Raw genomic sequence first — 25,120 nt, forward strand, 5'->3', positions numbered from 1 at the left:
ACTAAAGGGTGATTTGCTGTCTAAATCTTCATGTTTAGAATACTAAATTTGAAAGTACTATAGAGTACACTTAGACAATAACCACAGATTTTGCACTTGAATTTTATTTTATTTCCAAATGACTTTCTTTTTTCAACTGGCACTATAAGTAAACTTTGAGATTCAAATCTCTTGTTTTGTCAGCTTCTGAAAACCTGGTGAAAGCTGGAGAACATCCTGGGCGGTGGGTACGTGGGAACTCTCTGTAGTGTCTTTGACATTTTCTTGCATATTTAAAGTTATTCCAAAATGAAACATTTGAAAGGAAAATTCTGGTGAAAAAAAGCCAAAAGGCATACTATATCAAGTATAGTATTATTTAGATTTGCGAAGATGAAGGAGCCACTGATTCCCAGAAAAGGTTGCTGGAGGGTGGTGGATTCTGAGAACCCATTACATGAACACGCCCATTCTTTTTTTTTTTTTTACTTAAATAATGTACTTAAGTATTTATTTATTTATTTATATTGTTGGTTGTTCAAAACATTACATAGTTCTTGATATATCATATTTCACACTTTGATTCAAGTGGGTTATGAACTCCCATTTTTACCCCGTATAGAGATTGCAGAATCACATCGGTTACACATCCATTGATTTACATATTGCCATACTAGTGTCTGTTGTATTCTGCTGCCTTTCTTGAACACGCCCATTCTACCCTTTTGTCCCTTGGCTTGATTTTGGACTAGACAAATTCTGCCTTTTTGAAAGGTTTCCCTTTAACTACTTAAATTTCAACCATCTATTGAGACTTACAAATAGAGTTAGTTTGTCTTTTTCCCTTTTTTGAAAATACCCAGCTAGTTTTTGACAAAGGCACAAAAGCAATTCCATGACAGAAGGGGATAGAGTTTTCAACATGGTGCTGGAGAAATTGATCAGCCATAAGCAAAACAATGAACTTCGACCTAAATTTTCTAAAAAATAAACTAAAAACAAGTTACAGATTTAAATGTAAAATTATAAAACTTTTAAGAAAATACCTTATGGATCTAGGACTAGTCAAAAGTTCTTAGATTTTCTCCTCCTCCTCCTCCTCTTCCTCTTTCTCCTTCTTTATCCTTTTGAGTAGTGGAGTCTTCAGAAAAACAAAGATTGTCAGCAATCACTATGTGTATGTACTGACTGCATGTCCTGGGTATTTTGATTCAGTTTATATTTCAACTATTTTCTTCTCACTTGGTTTCCCTTACTCAGAATAAATACACTACTTTATCCCATGAACATGGTTGCCATGTAATTTTGAGTTCTGCCAACTTTGAACCTAATGGAGAAGGGAGGTAAATATGTAAAATTTTGAACAGACGTTTTCTCCAGATTTGGTTTCAAAGGCAGAAGGAAAGCGAGTGGGACAATCTTCATCATTATTAAATGATATATGATTGTCAGATTTCTCAAAACTAGTCAAATATTGATTGGAAAAAGAAATTTTCTGAAAGGAAAGATTAAAATACTCTCAATTTTTTAAAAAAATATTCATGAAATAATTATAATGCCAAGAACAAATAGTCACATTTAATGTTTACAACAGATATACTCTGGAATTTAGGGTGGGATTTTGAGAAATATGAGAAGAAAATAGATTTTCAAATTCTGTTATTCTGGTGTTGGCCACAACTTCAAAAAAGAAAACATTTTCAGAATTTTTTTTTCATTGATACAATTATATATTTTGATTATGTACAACATATTGCTTTGAAATTTATACACATTGTGGAATAGCTTAATATATAATGTTTGGGTTTTTTTTTTTTTTTTTTGGTCAGAATACTGGAAATCTACTCTCTTAATAATTTTCAAGATTTTTTTCTTTTTTTCATGAATTTTCCTAAAACTCCTGAACTACTTGGGATATTACCTATCAGGTGGAATTTAGCAAATCTTTTTCTCATGGGGATTTTAATAAAATTTGCATCATAAATGAACATTTGTTATTTATCAAAACAAGTTTCTTAACTTTGTCTTAGTATTTTTGATATGTATGTTTTCAAGAATAAATTTTGCTCTCCCACTTATTAAGGGAGGGAGAGAAATCCAAAGTAGGAAAGAACAGTTAAATTCAGAATCTGCTGTGTAAAATGACTTGTCAACTGTGGTGCAGATTAATACGCCTACCTGCTCTGGGAAGCTGTTTGGTAATCTGTAGTCTTTGAAAGCTCTGCCCAGCATCCAAGAATGTATCCTCATGTTTCATAGTCTAGTCCAAGGCTCAGCAAACTATAGCCCACAGGCCAAACCTGGCTGCTGCCTACATTGTGAATAAAGTTTTATTGCAACATGGCCATGGTTATTTGTTTGTGTGTTACCTAGTACTGGGTTTTTTTTTTTTTTTTTTTTTTTTTTTCACAACAACAGCTGTACTGAGTAACTGCAACAGAGGTTGTATGGCTCACAAGGCCTAAAATATTTTTTGTCTGGTCCTTTGCATAAAAAATTTCAAGGCCCTGATCTCCCCCACCCCCCATCTCATCAAACACAGTGACTAGGTTATATCTTGCTTTCTGAATCTGAGAAGTAAGAGATTTTGCAATTGCAGGGATTAGTGGACCATCGAATTCTTATTGATTCACAATAGAAATTTTTGTTTGATTTTCTTCTTTATTCATAAGTGGAGGCACTACGAATAAAAAAAAAAAAGTGTTTTCCATAAGCTTTCTATGGTTTTAAGACATACTTTTGTAGTATAATATAGGAATATATAAATGTTAAATGCTAAATGCTTTAATTATTAGTGAAAATTTTTCTTCCAATACTTAGCTAATTACTGAGGAAAAAATGTTAGCAATTCCTTTATTGTGGAAGCTTCAGGTCTGTGACTTCGAGTGACCTACATCTAATGTTATAGTCAAGAGGAGGCCAAGTTGGCAGTGCAGTATAGCTGCTGACTGATGGCTGTGTTGTTAAAACACACTTACTCAGAGTTTTTGATTCACAACTGTGGATGAGCTCAAGAACTTGCATTTCCAGTAAGTTTATAGGTGATATGTTTGTCCCTAGATCACCTCTAAGAATCTCCATAGCAGGCATATAGGCACTGGCATCACCCAAGCTTGGGGTTTGGTGAAAAGCACCTCTTTTTCATTCCAGTTCAATCTCAGGAGACATTTTAATTCCTCTTTGAATTCCCTCAGCTTCCACCTCTCATTGTTGTGAGAAGACATCCCTCATGGCCCAGATGTCCTCCCACCACTTTAGTATTTGCTTTCTAGTTCCCCAATTCAGTTGCTATTATCTCCTACTCTTTCTGCCCTTGTAAGTATTTTCTTTTAAAAAACAAAAACAAAGTCCTTTACTATTGTTTTCAGTGTACTTCTGTGGAGTTTAGAGTAAAACAGGTTTGATATTTAGCGGGTCAGCTTTACCCAGTATTTTGAACTACTTCTTCATTCCCACAGAATGCCACAAGCTAAGTTGAGCACAGAGATGTCTTTTCCATTTTGTATCTTTCTCGATATATAAGATCACATGCTCCGCTAAAAAATGAAGGCTCAGGCTGTTTGAAGTTCACTTTTTTTTTTTATTAAGTGTAACTTAACATAAGACTGATGCTCTATCTGGACCTTAAATGTAGTTTGTCAAATTTTTAGGACCCCCATTCTTTTACTTTCTATCAATATCTCAAGTGTTTTTTTACAATAAAATAATTTTAATTATTTTATTTAATTATTTTAAATAATTTTAATTATTAATTTTAATTAGTGTGACATTTGATCATTCTCTTATTTTGTATTGATATGTAGGTCTTTTAAATAAGGATATACCACAAAAATCCATTTTTAACAATATAAACCTGTATCAAACTTAGAACTCTCAGGACTTTTGTGCCTTGAATGTGCTTATCCAGGAAGCCAGTGCTCAAGGATATGTAGAGTGTCCTTGAGGCTGTGTCCCCTCACAGAGCTAAATGGAGAACAGGTTTAGAAGAGGATGCATAATGGTAGTAAACACTTTGCACACATTATTTCATTTACTTCTCAAAACTCCCCAAAGTAGACTTATTATCCCTCTTTGATAGATGAAGAAACTGAAGCACAGAGGCATTAAGTAAATGGCGTGTGGTTTCATAGCTAGGAAATGGAACAGTTAGGATTGGTTTCAAACCCAGACAATCCGTAAGAGTTTTTTTTTTTTTTTCAGTGTAAAGATAAAAACAAACAAACAAATCACCACAAAATGTATGCCATGGTGTTTGATAATTGACTTTCAAAATGAAGGAAAAAAAAAAAGCTGGGACTGGGGTTGTAGCTCAATGGTAGAGCAGTTGACTAGCATATATGAGGCACTGGGTTTTATCTTCAGCACCACACAAAAATAAATAAATAAATAAAGTTATTTTTAAAAAGCCCCAATTTGAAGAATTGGCATTGGGTGCATACTTCCAAGGGCAATTTCAAGCTTCCAAGGGAATACCTCTGAAACCGGATATGGGGAAAGATTTACACAGTGGACTCCTAAGCTTAGATGTATGAGTTCACGAGGATAAAGACCTAGGTCCTGGCAGTAGATCCATGGCTGTTCTTTTTCCCCTACAACAATGAATGAACAGTGATTGAAACCAATACTCATGCTTGTTGCCCAACAGAAGCAGTATTGTGCATACCCTGATATGTACATAACAGTCTGTATAACCTTGCTGTTGTAAAGGGATGATAATTTTTCAAAATTCTGACCATGAAATATCTGTAATTAGATTAGATGATGGTTAGTAAATCAGGTAGGTGGCAGGTGCCATAATTCTGTGTGGCCAGGCTACTCTATCAGCTGTGCTTTGAGGCATTAATGATGTTACCTCTCTTTCCTACTCCTAATGCACGCCTTGGCACCAGGGAGAACAGAGCCTAATAATTCCTCAGGCCCCCAGAGTACCATTAGCTGCCTGGCAGGTCTTTTTTGGGATATCCAAGAGGTTTCTCTGGGGAATGTTGAACTTTGTACAGTCTTTCTCTCCAGCTGACTGCTGAAAAAATAGGAAACTCCAATGTGAAAACAATTTGTATTATTTTGGTTATCTTTGGGAAAATATAGTAAAATTAGAGAACTGAATATCCAGTAGACATTCTATGACCTTATTCAGCTGCAAATGGATGTTGTGGAGGATTGAAGTCTTTGCTGGAACTGTAAATTCAACAAACATTCTGAGTGGTTCCTGTGACACGGGACCTTTGACTACAATGGAAAGTCATGTAGTCCACACCCTCAAGGATCTTGCAGAGTAACGTCAGATGAACACAGTGCACTACACAGTGCCTATTTAAATATAGTGCCTATTTAAGTGTATAAGGCTATGTAAGTACAGAGCTAATGCAGGTTGAGGTGACAGTTCTAATAGGTTAAGAGAAGAGTTCATAAAGAAGACAAAACATGATCATGAAAAAGTAGAAAATTGATGCCTACACATTATAAAAGACATTATAGCTGATAATCCAGGAACACTTTTTATTATGGTATATATATAATGTATAATATATAACCATTATAAATTATTAATATAAAATATATAATTATATAATATATTATCAATATTAATTTATAATATAATAAATTAATATAAATATTTAAATATATGATATAAATATATTATTTATTTATATTATATGTAAATATTTATATTGTTTTATATAAATATTATATATTATATAATATATACTATAATATAAATATATTATATATTTATATTGTTTTATGTAAATGTTCATATTTTATGTAAATATTATATATGATATATAACAATATAAATATATAATATTTTATATTATATATTATATAATACATACAATATTCACAGATTTATATTAATATGATTAATAATATAATTATATGAGTAGTATATTAATATATATTTTTAAATTACCATTATAAATATTTTTAAGTTTATAATTCTGTGGCATTAAGTGCAATCACATAGTTCATCACCACCATGCATTTCTAGAATTTCTTCATCTTCTAAAAAAGAACTCTCTATCCATGAAGTACTAACTCTATTTCACTCTCCTCACAGACTCTGGTACCTACCATTCTTCTTTCTCTGTAGATTTGATTACTTTGGGTACCTCATTTAATAGAATCATATGGTATTTATCCTTGTGTCTGTTTTTATTTCACTTGGATATCTTCAAGGTGAATCCATATTATCACATGAGTCACAATTTCCTCTTTTTAAAGCTGAATATGTTTCATTACATGAATGTACCATATTTTCTTTATTCATTCATCTGGTGATGGACACTTGAATTGTTACACAGTTTGGTTAATGTCTACAATGCTGCTATATCTGTTGCAGAGTCTGCCTCTAGTCTTTTGCATAAATACCTAGAAGTGAAATTGCTTGATCACAGGATAATTCTATTTTTAATATTTTGAGAAACTGCCATATTATTTTTCCTCCATAATAGCTTTACCATTTTCTGTTCCTGTACAAGGAACATTTTTACTTTAGCCAGGTCATCAGCATAGCTCAGCTCCATGCAGAAATGGTTATTTTGACAGGAATTCCTCCAAAGAACAGGACATGTGCTATTAAAAGACATTGATGCATTAGAAAGAATTTGAGTGCACTTGACATGAATAGAGGTGAAATCTTTTATTTCCTGTTGTTTTCAGAAAGTATTTTTCCCCTGCTGATGATCAGTGTATGTTGTTAGCAGTCCTTGGAAACCGTATTTCCCAATGTTATTTTTCTTGTTAAAAATATGATTTATGACATTACCCAGTTTCCTTTTGAAATATCTCAGCAAAGGTCAGAAATCAATTGATGAATGAAAAAGGTGGCTGACAGATCTTGGGAAATTAGTACTGGTTAAGCTAATTAGTACTGGTTGAGGCTTTTCTGTGATAGTATCAGAATAGCCATGTCAAGTTTGCCCACGGCACATGCTCCATCAAGATCAGGTGCCCAGGAAAAAAAAGATCTGGTGTCCTGTGATCTCATTATATTAAATACATTATACAGCTTTTGGGCCCAGGAATTTTTTTTAACTGTACTGATAACAATCCTCTTAGAAATAGAAAGTCCCATGACTGTCTTTTTTTAGCTGTTTGATAATCTGATGAGAGCTATTAAATATCTCCCTCGGAAAAATAAAATATGTATCCACCACTTTTCATATTATTTCTGGGGTTTGAGAAACATGTTATCATGAACCCCACATGAGGACTTCTGTAAATTTTTATTCTATGCCATCAGGAAGGTACCATACTATAGAAAATTTGATTTATTTCTTAGTTTATTCTTTCATTTATTGGTAAATCAAGGATAAAGAGTGATGAAAGAATTTGCTGCATGGCTCTGATATCAAGAAGATTAGGAAACCAAACTGAGGATTCTACATAATACATGTGCTAAGCTCTACTTTCCTCATCTCTACCTAGTGGATAAATGGATTGTTCCTATGAATAGATAGAAACTGCTTGCTGAGTAGTAAGAGCCTGTTGTTTATATTGTTGCTTTTTTCTTTGTGAAATAGAACTACCATAAGGATGTGTGGTGTTCTCATTTTAAAACTCTGACCTCAAGTAAAATTTTGGATGTTATTTTTGATTCATTGATATATTTCTGAAAGGCCATTTGTATTTTGTTAATTATAATACTAGCAGATGTCCAGGGAAGGATTGCCTGGGGAAATAGAGTAAGAGGTAGTTCAGTTGTTCAGGATGAGGAGGCATTTCTTGTTCTCTTTATGAGGAGAATTTCTTAAAGCCAGAGTTCAGAGAACAATTTAGTGTATAATGTACAAGAACCAACAACAAAACAAAAACAAAACAAAACAACAACAACAAAAAACCCTAAAATAAGGGGAGAGAACTGGGCCATATTCCTAGAATATAAATTTCATACCAAGTACAAAATTAAAACTAAATTGAAAAGAATATATAATTATTAAATTTAGGGGCATGTGTTCAATTACAGAGTAGTAGATCAGCCAGTAGTAGATCACAGTTTTCAAATAAAGACATTATCACATTTCAGAGAAACTTGTGTGTTATTTGAAAATGTCCAATTTAAGCTAATTTTCAGAGACCTCAATATGAAGAGTTAAACATAAATAAATAGAAAAGTGAATTCTTAAATCATTGAAGACATTTAAATGGGTTCAAAAACTAGAGGCAAATCCCAAAAGCTCAGGAAGCTGAGGCAGGAGGATCACAAGTTCAAAGCCAGCCTCAGCAAAAACAAAGCACTAAGCAGCTCAGTGAGATCCTGTCTCTAAATAAAATACAAAATAGGGCTGGGGATGTTGCTAAGTGGTGGAGTGCCCATGAGTTCAATCCCTGCTACCTCCCCACAAAAAAAGAAAGGCAATGTGTTTTTATACAAGACTTTCACTACACCTGAGGTTAAAAAATGTCTTTGGAAGTATGGATATTCCTCAGAAAACTTGAAATGGAGCCACCATTTGACCCAGCTATCATTTTATACTCAAAGGACTTAAAATCAGCATACTGCAGTGACACAGTCACATCAATGTATATAGCAGCTCAATTCACAATAGCCAAACTATGGAACCAACCCAGATGCTCTTCAAGATATGAATGAATAAAGAAAATGTGGTATATATACACGATGGAATATTACTCAGCCATAAAGAAGAATGAAATTATGGCATTTGCAGGTGAATGGATGGTAAACTTCTGATAAGTAGAATTGCCCAAATTAATCTCTCCTTGAAAGGTAAACCTTGCTTAAATTACTATCAGTAATGCATTGGCCATTTATGTCTCCTGTGAAATGCCAAGACATGTTCTCTATCCACTTCTCTGTTACCATTTTTTAACTAATTTGTAAGAATTTATTATATATTGAAAATACTAAGCCTTAGTTATAGATTAATATTTTTTCCAGATTTTTTTCTTCACAAATACTGAGTTTAATGCCATGATTAGTGAATTACTTCATGCTCCATGATGATTAAATATTTACCTAAAAATTTCCAATGCTTTTATGACCCTTATTTAAAAAATTTGTCTGTGGTGATAGAGTTTGATCTGAACTATGAGGTAAGGGATGTAACTTTTTCTCTTAGCTTGATAGCTCATTTTTATTTGTGTGCCCCAAAATATTCTTACTGTTATTTTAAGTCCCTTTTTAATTGTATAGATTAGTTTCTAGAATTTCTGTTTTGTTCCATGGATTTCCATTTTTTTTCAGGTAGTACAGTGAACTAATGCAGGTTGTAAATGGTTTGAATATTTGATGAAACAGAATAAGCTTTCTCTCACTTTTCACCATTTTCCTGGTTAGGCTCACATTTACTCTTCCAGATAAATTTTATAACAATATCACCAAGTTCTTGAAAATTCCATTATGATTTTGGTAATGGTTCTATGAAATTGCATCAACATGTGGTTAACAAAAGTTTCATAATACTTAATTTAAAATTGAATTCAAATGTAAAATTCATATTTGTAGGATTCCTTCTTCAACCCTTCTTTCCCCCACTTCTGTGTCATTCCCCACCCATTGGAGTTGAAGTTTGCTCACAGAACATGGTCTAGGCGTACTATGACTCACTCAGTGATTTGCTTATGAGCACACATTTGGGTTGTGCTTCTGTGTTGTGCTGGGCAGCAGTGAACCCACCTGTACCCGCATACAGAATGGCTGGTTCACAGACTGCAGCCAGGCAGCTTGTTTTCCTGCCTAGATCCATGAGCTGCTTTTCTCCATCATGCCCTTCCATCAGTTAGGAGTCTGCCTTCTGGGCTTCTACTCCCTATTCATTAAAAAGGGGACTATGAAATTATCACCTGATAGTGACACTGAGATAATTAAACAAACACATACTTGGACAGCACTGAAAACAGAAGGGAAAGCAACAGGGGTAACAGTTGTGGTGGTAGTTGTGTGCTCAAGAGGGATTCTTCATATGGATCCTATCAGAGCCTATAAAAATTCATGATATTACTTCTAGAAATTTTATGGCTTTATGAATTAAGTCTTTTATCCCCAAAATATTCCTTACTTGACAGGATTGGGTGTTTGGGGGTCTGCATTTTCTTTTATTAAATATTCAGTGTGACATTAAGACATATTAAACTATTTTTGTCTATCAGCTTTGTAGCAAGTAGCTTTCCTGAAAGCTATTTTTGTGTGCTGATTTTCATTTGATTCTCTCCGGTGTTTCAGATGGACGTTTTATTACTCATCAAACTGGCACTTTTAGGACACTGTTAACAGGGTAATAACTAGAATCACTCTACTGCGGATCTTAAAAGAAATGGTTTTACTAATGTTTCACACTTGAGTTGAGGCTGGATTTATGTGTGTATGTGTTTATACAGAAACACTACAAACATAAGGATACATATGCTTGTATTTTCTAGGAATTTTAAAAAATTGTGGAATGGATATTAAATGGATGATATGTTTTTTAAGTCAGTGTAATTGTAGAATATTTTGCCTTTGACGTATTATTTAGTTTTAGTTATTAGTTTATAGATTGTAACATTGATCTCATAGTTTGGTGTCTTCTATTCCATGATAGTGTACCTTTTATGACCTTATTTGTGTAATTATGTTTCCTTTTTTTCTTCATTGGTCTAGTCAGTACAATTGTTTTGTTAATTCAAAGAAATGTTTCATGGATTTTTCAACTCAACTATTTAAAATTTATTTCTGCTTTCTCTATAATGTCCTTTCTAATTTCATAAGTTATAAATATTAATTTGTTTTTATCTTTTCATGTTTATTAATGGAAATAATTAAGGTCATATTTTTCCTTTCATTATAGCTTTAGTTTTACTCTACATGTAAAAGTATATAATAGTCTCATATTGTTTTTTATATTTGGTTGTTTTTATCTTTAGTCTTTAACTTTAGAGTTTTTTGGAGAATTTATTTTATCACACATAGAGAGATGGAGGAGAGAGAAGGGACAGAACTGAGTGTTTTTGGTTTTTACTTTTGTCTATTTTCAAATATTCTGCAATATCAGTTTTATGTTTTCTTTAACCCAATGCATACATAGAAAAATATGTTTTCAAAAACCTCCTAGAATCAATTTTTAATTTTTTGAATTCTTCATATAATACCTATAAATTCAGCAATTTTTTTTTCTTTCTTTCTCTCCTTCTTTCTTGAGAAGGAGAAGGAGGAGGAGGAAGAATCGTTTATTTTGGCTCATGGTTTCAGAAGTTTAGTCCATGATTGGCTGATTCCATAGCTCTAGGCCCAGGGTGAGACAGAACATCGTGATGGAAGGGCATGATGGAGAAAAGTAGCTCAGGACACTGCAAACAGGAAGCAGAGAGGGAGCTCCATTTATCAGAGACAATATATAAACCCTCAAATAATGCCCCCAATAAACTACTTCGTGCAACCACACCCTACTTGCCTATAGTTAACACCCACTTAATCCACATCAATAGATTAATCAACTGATTAGGTTATAACTTTTATAATCTAATTATTTCACCCCTGAAAATTCTTATATTGTCTCACACATGAGCTTTTGGGGAGAACCTCATACCTAAAGAATACCATTCCATTCCTGGCCCCCAAAGCTCATGCCCATCTCACAGTGCAAAATACATTTAGTCTGTTTCTGAGAGTCTGCATAGCCTTAAAAGTTTCAGCATGGTCCAGAAGTCCAAATCCAAAATCTCTTCTGAGACTTAAGGCAAACTCTTAGCTCTTTTCCCCTGTATAAAGATGAAAAGCAAGTTACATATGTCCAATATATAATTGCATAGGGTATTTCCATTCCAAAGTGAAGATATAGAGGTATAGAAAGAAAGGATGGGACCAAAGCAAGACTGAAATTAAGCTGGGCAGACAAGTCTTGAAATTCCATGTCAAGCATCTAGGGCACGTGACATCATGATGTTCTCTTCAGTGGGTTTCTCTAGCTCTGCCTCACAGCCTTTCTAGTTGCAGCCCACAGAGCCTCTTTCTTGGCTTGTTTCTGCACAATTCCTACAGCTTTCCTTGGCAGGTGTCCCATGTTACTGGCATTGCTTAATTTCAGGGGTCTCAAGTGCAACTTCAGCTTCCTTCTACTATCTTCATGCATCACCCTCCAGGGGCAATCCACAGACACATCACCCCTGCTGCACTTTGCCTTGCCTGAGGCCTCCCTCTGAAGCCTCCTTAAGCCTTAAGCATCCTGCATTCTTTCGGTACTAGTGCCATGTGGTTGATGCTAAAGTCTGTTACCTTCTGAGGCCAAGCCTCCATGGACCACAGCTGCAGCAGCCTCTGAGTGCCTGGGTGGCTGAGTATGGTGAAACAATTTCCTAGGCCCCCCTGTGTAGGCAGGATGCCCCAGTGGTCTCTTCTCAAAAGATTTTTTTCTTTGATACCATTGAGCCTGAGGTGGGTGTAGTCTTGCCAATTCCTGAGATGCCCTAAAACCATCTTTCCTATTGTGTCTGAGAAAAGTATTTAGCATCTCTTTTGTGGCTATAATATCTTTAACAATCACACCTTCCTTAACTCCAGTTTTATTCCTATTTTTCTAGCCAATCTGCAAGTTTCACAAGTCTTTCTTCTCCTGAGTATCACAATAAATTTGGGTAAAAACTGCCAGCAATGTCCATGCCAATCCTTGCATGCTGGGCTACCTTGAAATTTCCTCCACCAGATTAATTAGTCTATCACCTTTAAATTCAGACTGACCAAAAAAATCTCAGGACATGGGCAAAATGTAGATAACTTCTTTGCCAGAATGGCCTCTAGTCTGATTTCCAATAGAGTTCTTCATCTCCTCTGAAACCTCATGAGCCCAGTCTTTACTGACCCCAAACCTATTAACATTCTGGTCTATTGAGACCAGAATTGCCCACGAAGCTCTGCCAACAACAATATAAAACTTTTCCAGCTTGTATCTCTAAACTTTTCAAAATTCCTTCCCCCACAAACCAACTCCAAAGACTTCTGAATCATTTAGTCAGGTTAGTCACAGCAACAACCACACTTCTCAGTATCAAGTAATGTTTTAGTCAGTTTTTCTGTCACTGTGATCAAGCCTGGGGAATAATAACACTTTGCAGCAGAAAGAGTTTGTTTGGGCTCTCCGTTTCAAGGTTCAAAGATTGGCCAATTCCATAGCTCTGAGCCTGAGGTATGCTTTCATGGTAGAAGGGGGTAGGGGAAGAAAGAAGCTCAGGTCATGGCAAATATGAAGCAGAGAGGTTTTTCTTTAAAACTTTATTATTTTATTTTATGTTTTGCAGAAATGGGGATGGAACTCAGGGCCTTGTCCATGCTAGGTTACAACCCCAGGTAGAGTCTCGCTTATTTTGAGTTGTTTTTAACTAATTTTGTCTGTGAACAAATGATCCTTTTAATTTCCAGATTGAATTCTTGTGTTCAGGAGTATTGGGATTTATTTCTTTTTCTTTTTTTAGTTATTATTCAGTGTTATTCTTATCTATTTTTTGTTCATCCTTATTTTCTTTCCCTTTTTGCTACTTGCAAGATGATTTCCTCAGTTTTGTTATTTTATCACCAACTATTTTTTCTGCAGAATCATCCTGTCCTTCATTAGTGTCTTTTTAGTTAGTGAACTTAAATTCTGATGTCATTATTTGTTTCCTTAGTTTCTTATCTAGGCCAGTTCCCATTGCATGTGAGCCCATCTTATCTCCTAATAAAAGATTCCATTTTAAGGGACAGCAGACGAATGTAAAGCACTCTAAAGCTACCTCCCTCTTTCACTTAGGATCAACACTCCAAGTAAGCCTTCTGTCTTTTGCACATAAGAATTTTCTGTCCCCCTTTGGGGGAATAACTTTTCATAGATATTTAACATGTGTGATGGGGAAGAGGTAGTTCTTTTCTTTATGTGAAATCTGCTCTTTGCCCAAAGATGATTTGTCCCAACTATACTTGGTTAGCATTCAAATTGTCCTCTTTAAATTCACCCTGGAGAAAGAACTGGGTGATGAAGGAAGTAGTTTCTCTTACTCACTTAGTAAGGGTCTAAGAAGAGGCGGGAGGGAGTAGAGTCTTGGTCAGCAAAAATCAGAGAACTTGAGTCTTTGTGTACTTTTTCCCTCCTTAGTTTTAGAAATGACTGATCATATCTGAGGTCAGCTTTGGGAGGGAAGATTTTGTATTTTGGGGATACACTGGGGCATGTCCATGATGTTCTTAAGAAGCCACGACTGAAGAAAACAGTAAAGAGAAAAACTGGGCTATGTACTTGCTCTGAGAAAGCTCTTGCCACAGGGCAGATGTTTTCCCAGTGCCTCTTGCCTCTCTCCTCTCCAGTTTGGGAGACAAGAGTAGAACTCTCTGGCTTATCTTCTTCAAATTTACCCATTTAATTTTAATTTTTTCTCACCTGTGAGTTAATGATCATATATATGAAGGATTCCCATACCCTTCTTTTAAGAATTAATAAAATTCATTGCTCTTGTGATCTTGATGGAAAACGATCTTTTTTTTTTTTTTTTTTTGGTTTTTGTTTTTACTCTGCAGTACAAGGGTGATATTTACACTGATGCCATCGATTGATAGGAATGCCCTGCCTCAGGTGGCTTGAATCTAAGATCTTCTCATGTTGTTCCTTCAAATTCTCTATAAAGAGTTATTCATTCAAAGACTGGAAAAAGACAAACTATCAAAAACTCAAATACTAACATAGCCTCTAGTGTTAAAATTGTAGACAGCTAGACCCTAACTTTACAAAGGCTCTATCTCAAACTGAGAAAAACCTAGCCAAGTTTTGATTATGGCAAACCTTAGCTTCCCTTAAAGCAAAGGAACCTGCCTTTACAAAAACAAACAAAAAAAATGTTTTATAGTCTTTCAGGTGATGCTTTTCATATAGTATTGTTCTTACACTTTCAGATTCCAGGTGGCCATGAGGGAAAGTGGTAGCAGCTCCTCTCCAATGCATCTAGCATCTAGAATCCAAATGTGGTTTTCAAAGACCCCTATGAAGTCACCAAATTAGAGAGAAGACTGGAATCTACAAAAATCTCAGTTTACTTTTTACTCTACCACTTACAGACATGCTAGAACCTCTATCATGATTTATAGAAACAAATAGAACTTTAAGAGGAGGATTATATGTTTGAAATTACTGGCAAATATTATAGTCAGTAAAACCATAAGAAAAGTCAGTATGCTGTCCAGGTAGATTATACATTATAAAGTGAAATAATAAAGCAAATTATAAAGTGAAAATTAGAAAAACTTCTCTCAAATTAGAAATATTTTTAAAACTCACCCTGATCATGATTGGAAAGACATATAATACAAAATGATACAAAGTCTGAACGTGAAAGGATAAAATGTCATCAGTCACTTGCAAACAAAAAAGGGAGCAAATGATACCAAATAAAGCAAAGAAGGGCCATTGTTATAATGATCAAAGTGAATATATAGCTTTTAAGAACTCTTCTGTGATAAATCTCATTGTTTCAAAATATACTGAATACAACTTAAAATGTTCCAATTAAAGAATGGCTAAATATCTTGTGCTATCTTTGTTTAGTGGCCTGATCTATACTGGTTAAGAAAGATGTTGATATTTCCTTGCTATAAGAAAAGCCAACAGTGATATATTATTGATTGAAAAATCATATTGCAGACATGTATCTATGTTATTCTTCTCCTTCTGTTAAATAGAACCAAAATGATAATAAAGGTTATCTGTGGGTGATGGAACTAGAGTCAATTCAAATATTTTCATCTGAATTTTTCATCTTTTCCTGTGGTTTTTATAAGATATTATATACTATTATGCCCAAATACCCACGGCCTCTCCCACTGAGAGGGCTAATTTCATGCCTTATTGACCTCAGGTGGAGGTGACATGTTCTACCTACGAGTAAAAGCTTCAAAAAACTGTCCCATGGTTCTACCGTGGCTCTTGTCCTTTGCTCTTGAGGGGTCTGCTCCATATGCCTGGGATAAAAAGAACCCTGAATAGGTCTGCAGCTGACCTAAAGGACAAGTAAATTGGCAGAAAATAAGTCTTTTTTGTAAGCCCCTGAGGGTTGGGGCTTCTTTTATGACCACATCACAACTTAGCCCAGGCTACAGAGTCCACAGTTTCAAAATGTTTTTGGTTTTTTTTTTTTTTTTGGACACATATAAGTTGTGAGGCCTATGAACAACAAGTTCCAGAAGTTTGCCCTACCATTTTTGGCTCTCATTAGGTACCTGGGTCATAAATCTGAGTTTTATGTCACTCAATGTAAATGCAAATGTTACAGCACATAGAAGACTTGTGGTGTTCCCACTGACATGAAGGAAGAATGATACAGAAAAATTAGGTGTTTGACTCGTTGCTGTTATTTTCAGCCACAATACTTCCTGAGTATAGTAATTATGTCGGTGTTGACTTTAAAGTATATGGTCTTGGGTTTAGAAGATTGCTTAGGCATGTTGTAAAAATGTACTTCAACAGAGATGAAATAAGTATTTTTTTTAATGTTATAGAATTCCTTCACTCTAGGAATAAGGAATGAGTGGATGAAAACTTCTAACAGATTTAGGCTTACTTTATAATGCATTTTGAAATAGAGTAGGTAATCAAACACTTGATTGATAATTGGATAGAATGACCTTTAAAGATCATTCAAATTTATATTAGCTGCTTCTTCTTCTTCTCCTTCTTTTTAATCTTAGGTTCTTAGAACACTTTTTGTTTTTTAAAAAAAGACCCAAAATTAATAGAAACAATGGTAACCTTAAAACCAAATCTTAGAATGAGTTAAATTCATTTACTCATTTTTTCTTTCTTCATTTTGACAATATTCAACATATTCATAATTGTAATTAGACCAAAATGTTGCCCTTTCATCATAAACAAGTTACCCTGAAAATGTCATGTTAAATTAAAAACAAAAATCATGGTGTTAGCATTGGTATTAATGAGGCAAGTGCAGTTGGATGCAGTTTAAAAAAAAAAAAAAAGTTCAGCAGAGGAAATGTAGCTCGGATTGAATTTACTTGCAAGTGGATAACAGTTTAATGAGTTGGGTTGTTTCAGCCTCATCCCTTGGGGGCACTTGAACACATCACAAAACCACTGTAGTTTTGGCTCAAGTGTCAACATCTACTTATAAAATGTCTTGGACCATAAAGCCAAGTACTTCAAATCAAGGATCTGGTCGTGTCTTGCTTTCTGTTTCTTGGCACCAGATCTAGGTTCCAGAAACTTTACTCACATTCATTAGACTGCCTTCATAAAACAAAGAGATTAAGTGATCATCTATCAAGTGTTGGCCTATTTCTGCTTTTTGCTCACACAAGATGAAGTTTCTTCTCTAGCCAAAAGAGCTCTGTAGCTCCTTACATTTATACGGCTCCAAAGACTAGTTTTGTTTCAAGAGAGAGTCTCCAATTTGGAGGATAAGTAGTTTTTATTTTTCGTGTGTTGACAGTGAATTAAAGAGGTAAAAAAAGATTACAAGTTTTAGTCATTAGAATGCCCAGTTTTCCCAGTTTATAAAAATTCCCTCTTAATTATTGGAATTGTTCTTTTAATTATTCTCTAAAACCAGGTAATCATTAAATCCAGATTAACACATTCAAGATCACATAATCCATTAACATAATGTTTCACATTTTAAAAATCTGAAACTATAGACCTGTATGAAATTAAATTTATTTGCACATGAATAATGTACATGTTTACACATAAATCACTGGATATATTTGTATCATGAACATGATCTATTAAACATTTATGTCTCCAGCCTAGATTTCTCTGAACTGTAGACCTATGTTTCCAGGTATTCATCTCCGTTTAATGTCTCAAACTCAGCATGCCTGAAAGCATACTCTTGGCCTTCCTGTCAATCCTATATTTCTTTTGACTATTTCTTGATTAGGATACCAGTAATGTGACAGTCATTGGACCCTCCCTTTCCCCTCTGCCCTATCAGTCACGGTGTGAAGGACTTGGTGTTGAGTTTCCTTCATCTACTCTAATCCATAATCTCTTGGTTTGAGACTTCCTCAATTTCATTTTCCTTATGGTTGCCAAAGTAACCTTTTACTAACATATATCTGGATATGCCATACCCCTTATGCTGCTTCTGTTTATGGTACTTAAAATGCTGATGTTGGGACTAGGGTTGTAGCTCAGTGATAGCTCACTTGCCTCAGATGTCTGAGGCACTAGGTTCAATCCTCAGCACCACATAAAAATAAATAAATAAAATAAAGTTATTGTGTCCATCTACAACTAAAAAAAAATATTTCTAGAAAATGCTGATATTTTTGTCCTTTGGCATTGCAATAAGAGAGTAACCATAACTGGGTAACTTATAAAGAACACAGATTTCTTTTTCACTGCCCCAGAGGCTGGAAAGTCCAAGAATAAGGTACTGGCAGGTTAGGACCCAGACTCTCTGCTTCCAAGATGGCACCTTGAACATTGTGTCCTCTGGAAGGGAAAATGCCATGTCCTCACAATAGAAGAGAAAAATAAATAAATAAATAAAAGGACCCATTCCCACAAACCCTTTTCATAGTGTCATTAAATCCATTCATGACAACAGAGTCCTCATGGCCTGAATACCTCCTTGTAGGTACCACCTTTCAGTACTGTTGCCTTGGGGATTAGGTCCAACATAGGCACTTTGGGGGACACATTCAGATAATAACAGCCACCAAGGCCTCCAGGGCCCTGCAGGACTGACCTTTGCCTGTCATTGACCATCATATCACCAACATATCAGTGTGCTGTAACCATACTGGCAACCACTCATTCCTTGATTGTGCCATGCTTAACCTACTTAACTCATCCTTTGGATCTCAGCTCTGATTTCAATCTGTAGATACTTGTGAGCAATTTGTTTGAGAGTCACAGGTAGCCATGCTGTACTTTTGAAGTACAAATATCTGTGGATATGTGTTGTGTTAGTCATTTTCCCATCATTAAAACAAAATACACCAGAAACTTAACCTATAAAGGAAAAAGGTTTGTTTTGGCTCATAGTGTTAGGTTCCCATCCATGATCAGTCAGACCTATTGCTTTTAATCCTCTGGTGGGGATGCATATGGCTGAACAAAGTGCTTAACCTCATGGTCAGGAAGCAAAAGAGAAAGAAGAAGGACGTGTCTGCAATGACCTAAGGACCTCTCATGAGGCCCCACCTCCTATAGGTTCTACCATCTCCTCTAGTGCCATCCTGAGGACCAAAACCTGTAACACATGTGCTTTTGAGAGACATTCAACATTCAAACTATATAATGTGCATTTGTCTTTCACAAATGCTGAATCAGAGTAGGCACATAATGTATCAACCCCTTTATAAATGACTGTTTTGTGTTGGATTTAACTGTGACATTATATGATATGGCCAAACTAAACAAAACACAAAATGGACTGAGCTATTATAATCTATTCAGTAAAGGTCATTAAAATTACTGAGGAAGAAGCTGGTGTACTTTGGAAGTAGGGTCTAGAATATAAAAATTATAATCTGCCTTAAAGAGAATGGAAGAGAAGAATTCGACTTAGCATAATAATTTATTCCCATTTCCTTGTTGACAGGCCTTCATCACAATGAACACTTTTATCCTCCACCTTAAAATCCTATTTCCTATTGTGTCAAAGTTCTTCCTCTTACTAATACAGAATATTTTTACTAATTGTAGTGATTTAAATTTATTTTTTAAAATTAATGAAACTTTGTTGTGCTTTCAGGTGGTTTGGACAACCTCAGTATTTGCCTGCTGTCTCCTAGTCAACCGTGCTTCCTGAAATGGAATGAAGCTGAAAAATCACCTGCTTTTTTGTGAATCTGAAGGAAGATTGGGATGATCTCAAGTAACTAGATTCTAACTGCAGCGATGAGTTCAGACGAGAAGGGTGTGTCGCCTGCTCATAAAACATCCACTCCAACCCATAGAAGTGCCTCCTCTTCAACATCCTCCCAGAGGGACAGTAGGCAGGTAAGAGAAGACTAGAAAGTGCATTTTGTTGTTTTATACAAGTATACTATCCTTGGGATTGCTGATTAATTCCAAATTTTTTGTGAAGTCTTTCATTCCACAAGTAACTCATTGTTTTCTATGAATACGTCTGATGATGTCATGAAGCTCCTTTTCTTGCTTTTTGTCATTTAAGACCCCTTTTTTTAGAATGCAGACTACAGAGCCCCTAGGAGGCCCTCTGTTGTCTTCTTCTTGTTGTCTATACCTTCACAGAGATCTTGCTATTTGCTCTCTTTCTTCATTCTTGAAGGTGGAAGAGGCTCTATGAACCCACAGGGGACCTCTTTCTCTAAAGCTCTCACTGTCTGCCAAGTTCTAACCTCTGTTTGGTGTTCTGTGGAATCTGGTAGATTCAGGGATTTGGTTACAAATGAAATTGTAATATCAGTCAATGAGAATGCAACAATTTTAAAAGACAACAGAGAAAGTAAACTGTCCTTGCTTGATTATGGTAGAAAACATCCTTTGTCCCATTTGAAGCAATTACTTAAGTTATTTTTATTTATAGAGTCATTTCATTACTATTTTCATGACTTCTCTGCTGCCAGGGTTTTATGGGGATTGATCCTATGAATTCTGTTCATTGTCACAACAGTGTTGTTTTAGCTGACACAGATCCAAGAATAAATATTTTCCATTATTGTCTTGTGAGAGTATTTTAGTTGTGTAACTAGAAATTCAAGTTAACATTTTATGAAAACTTTCCATCAGGACAACTTTCAGTTAGTGAATATTCTTGCAGAATCTCTAATCCCCACCCCAATTTACATGTTCAAAGCATATTTTCTAGAAGTGTCTGTATCAGTTACTAATAGTCCATTGTATATGTGGATTTTGTATAACCAGTTCAGATGTGAATTCATTCCTCTAGATAGTGGGAATGCATGTGTGGGTGCTGTTAAAGTAGCTGTCAGTTTCAAACCCTCCCAGCACTCCTCCTTCCATGTCTAGCAAGAAGTTCCAGGAGAAACTGTAAGCATTGGAGATTCTTTATATCTTTCAGAAGTGCTAAGGCAGTTATTTCTACTACAGAGTCTTGGGGCATTTATGACAGTGGTATCTTTTGTTGCTGAGCTCAGAGGACACCTGTATTCTGTTACTTAGAAGCAATTGTACCATTAACTGAATCTGTGATTACACATAGTTATATTAGTTATTACACTGCATTTGTAGAGCCAAAGAAAGTTAGAGTATCATGAATTGAAAACACTTGTATATTAAATAGCCACTGCATATTAAGACGTTTTCCAGGTTTGCAAATCCAGTCGACCCTTCACCCTGTTCTTTCTTGTTATGCCTTCTCCATTTTTCCCTTGTCCTGGTCATATACATTGAGAGGCTTTTTAAGCAGCATGATCTTCCTGGCTGCTACAGGAAGAAAATAATTGATGCGGCTCACCCTGGAGACCTTGTAAATGGAAAAGACTGACGGCTGCTGTTATTGATCTGCCTGTTGCACCTGCTCCAGGGTCACCATACAAAACAGGAGGAAGAACCAAGACTTTGGTCTGCCAAAGGGAGCACAAACATGGAATGTGTGACTCCTGAGTGCTTGTGAGTGGAAAGTTTGAGGATGGGATGAGAAAGAAAGTAGCCCCTAATTTATTATCCTAAATTTAGACAAGAGACAGTGTGCAAATAGTTTTTTTTTTTTTTAAGGAGAAAATTTACTTTCTTTCCTGTTTGTCTCAGCAGCTGGAAACTCTCTCAAATACTTTCTCTTCTCGTTCCTTCCTGACTCCTGTTTTGTATCTGCCCATTTCCCCCAAGGAGGAGAATAATAAGAAAGAATAATTACAGTTCTGTTTTTCTTTCTCTGCCTCAATCACTACCTAAAACTCAGGATGAACTTACTGAGCTCCAAGTGATCCTGTGATGTGCTGTGGATCAATGCCATATCTTTCTCCTTTGCTTCTCCCATTGAACCTTTCTTCCTCTATAATATCACCATTTCCTTGTGTTCCCACTGTCAGCTCCTGAGCCCAGACTCATCACACCTTCCCAGGGTCTGCAAGCATTCTTGCCTCACCATCCCCCTCTTGATCTTATCATTTCACATTTCCTGAATATGGCAGGTTCATGTACAAATATATAATTATTTATACAGTTACCTATACAAGTATCCCATGACCACCATGATCTGGTCCAGTCTTATATCCCATTTTCCCCCTAACTGGCACAATTTTGTCTGCTCATGGTTCTTGAGCCTGTCCCATCTCCATCTCTGCCATGTCCTTCCTTCATGGAATTCCCACTGCCCTTCTGGCTGCTTGATGCCTCCCTCTGCATCAAGAACCAGCTCATGTGATACTTCCACTTGCCACTCAAACTCACATTACCTTCTCCCTTTTCTGAACTTCCATAGAACCTTTTCACGACATTTGACATTTTTGTATTGTTTACACATCTTTTTATGTATTGATCTCCTCAATTGTTTGGGAGCTCTTTTTTACAGCTTATGTACTCTTATTCTTCAGAGACAAGCTTTTTTTGCACCTCAATGTGTGTGTGTGTGTGTGTGTGTGTGTGTGTTGCTGGGGATTGAATCCAGAGCTTTGTATGTGCTAGGCATGTGCTCTACCACTGAGCTGTATCCCCAGTCCTGCACCTCAAATGTTTTAATATACCCTGGAGGATATTTTTAAAGACCTGCAACAATGTCTTTTTATTGCAAAATTTCCATTCCAGATTTATTTGTCCTCTCTTCTTCCTTCCTCATGGATAAATAAAACAAAGAACATCTGTGCACAATAGTGGTTGGCTATCCTTCCTGCCACTAAGTTACTTAACACAGCAGCGGAAAAAGGGAGAGAAGTTGGGACATGAAGTGACTCAGTGCCCCTGTGATTTCACTAAATGTTTCTTCACCAGTGATAGGGTCAAGACTCCACTTAGCATTTAACAAGCTAGAAGACGTCAGTAATTGTTCCACTTATGGTTTACTCAAGTCTAAACATAGATGTTAGGACATCTAACAAAATTGTGTGTGTGTGATCAAATGACTTACAAGCCACAATAAATATATACACCATGAAATCTTCAAAGAAGTTATGAAGGAGCTGATTAGACCTCTAGTACTTACCCTTAAGCCAGCATTCCCCAAAGTCATTACCAAGTCACATCTCTTCAGAGGTATGAAGAGTTCTCCTGTCAAGTAGATTGAAAAATGCTAAACAAAATCTCTTTTGTAATGTGCATTAAAAAATTAAGGACAATGATAAGTGCTGAAGTAAGACCTTTCTTTAATTGAACTCTTCTAGAACTTAGTAGATTATGAAACCTTTTTTTTTTTCCTCTAAGATTTGGTTGTTAAAAATCCAGATTTTTCTTGCTACTAAAAACTAAAATAAAGATCAGTAGAGTGGATGGAAGGACATGGGGAGGGGGGAGGAGAGGGCAAGAGAAAGTACTGGGGACTGAATTAGAGCAAATTACATTTTATACTTTTATAATTATGTCAGAATGAATCCTAATGTTTATATAACTAAAAAGAACCAATAAAAAAAATTGAAAGAACCTAAGGGCCTGCAGCCCATATCCTTAATGGGCATTACAAGTCTGGGCTACATCAGTAATGGCTTCTGGTTTAGAGGGGGCATTTACTTTCTGATAGGCCACAGTTCTCACCTGTCCTTATTGATTTCAATGCTTATTTATGTTGACTACCTGGGTCCATAAAACATTTGGACTTGTGAACCCTGATCCTGGATGTCAGTAGATCCATCATGGTAATATTTAACTTATCCAGGGAAATCTCCACTTGGGTGTTAAGAAGACATCTCACACTTAATGTGTCTAAGATTGAACTCTTAGTTTTCCTCTCCTGTCTGCTCCTTTCCAGTTTTCACTCTCAATAAATGACAACTCTGTTCTTTCAGTTGGTGTGCCCCCAAGCCCAGGAATCATCCTTTGTTTATGTATTTCACAATCTGCTTCCAAACCACCAGAAAATCCTATAGATTTTATCTTCAGGATATACCCAGATTCTTACTGCTCCATATCACCTCCTCCCCTACCACCCTGCTCTGAGCCACCATAATTTTTCACCTGTACTATTGCTGTAGTTTTCTACCTGGTCTCCCTGCTTCTACCCTTGCCCAACATGCAGATCATTTTTTATGGAGCAGAATATTCCTTTCAAAATGTTAAGTCAGATCAAACTACTTCTCTGTACAAAGCCTCCAGTAACTTCCCATCTGTCTCCAAATAATAACTGAATTGTTGACTGCTGTCATTTCTAACCTGGTTTGCCTAACTCTGATTCCCATCTCCTCCCATGTTCCCTTTCAGTTGGCTCTCTCCAATATGCTCCTCGGATATGCCAAACATGTTCCCACCTCAGAACCTTTGCATTTTTGCTCCCCTCTCCTAGCTAGGTTTTCCTCCAGCCATCCCTGGCTTGCCCATACACTTAAGCAAGTTTTCAAATGTACTCTCTTTGGGTAGCCTGCCCTGCTCTCCCTAAATGTCCTCATCACTCACTATCTACTTTGCTGAGTTTATTTTACTCAAAGCACTAATCACCACTGGTATGGTATATCTCTGGTTATATATTTCTTTCTCTGTTTATGTCTTACTTACTGAGAATGTAAGTAAGTTCCACGAAAACAAGGTTTTATTTATTCAATAATGTATCCCTAGCCCCTTGTACTCATGCTGTGTGTATGGTGAGCATGCATATGGTCAGCTCAATATAAATTTGAATAAGTGAATGAAGAGTTGGCATGGAGGGGAGATTATAAACCAGGCTCCAGATGCCTGGATAGCTGTGGAGGAATTATCATGCAATCAAGAGATGACAGCAAGAAGGAAAAGTGGTAGAGCAGAGAGTTCCAAGTCTCACAGTGCTGGATTGGGGGAGTGGAAGGATTATCCCCAGGTCGCAGAAGGGAGCTGATAGCTCAGACTCTTCCACCTGCCTGACAGTGTGTGTGGGTGGGGGGTGGGGGGACAAATGACTGAGGTGTGTGAAGGAAATGGTGTCAGACAAAAGCAAAGATTTGGGAGCATTCTGCACATATGTGAAGAATATTGGTAAGAGTGGGAGGTAATCTATTTTTAAAACTGGGGTTATTGTTGCCTAGTCAATCATGGTACTTATCTTATGGTAATGGTTTATAATAGGGTCATTATGTTTGTGACCCCTTGACTGCATTTTGTTTTTATGATTATTTTTA

At 35.9% G+C, this 25,120-nt stretch overlaps 1 protein-coding gene across 6 annotated transcripts in view; it reads left to right on the forward strand.

Annotated features, from left to right (window-relative positions):
- Positions 1-25,120, forward strand: part of Osbpl6 (oxysterol binding protein like 6) — a 193,280-nt gene that overhangs the window by 97,506 nt on the left and 70,654 nt on the right. For all 6 annotated transcript variants that reach the window (XM_026391988.2, XM_026391989.2, XM_026391993.2 and 3 more), the window contains exon 3: positions 19,654-19,901. In XM_026391988.2, the coding sequence (XP_026247773.1) occupies positions 19,800-19,901 (102 nt within the window). In that variant the 5' untranslated portion in view covers positions 19,654-19,799. The remainder of the gene's footprint in view (positions 1-19,653; positions 19,902-25,120) is intronic.

The sequence above is a fragment of the Urocitellus parryii genome, chromosome 1 (assembly GCF_045843805.1).
Source record: "Urocitellus parryii isolate mUroPar1 chromosome 1, mUroPar1.hap1, whole genome shotgun sequence".
Taxonomy (NCBI): domain Eukaryota; kingdom Metazoa; phylum Chordata; class Mammalia; order Rodentia; family Sciuridae; genus Urocitellus; species Urocitellus parryii.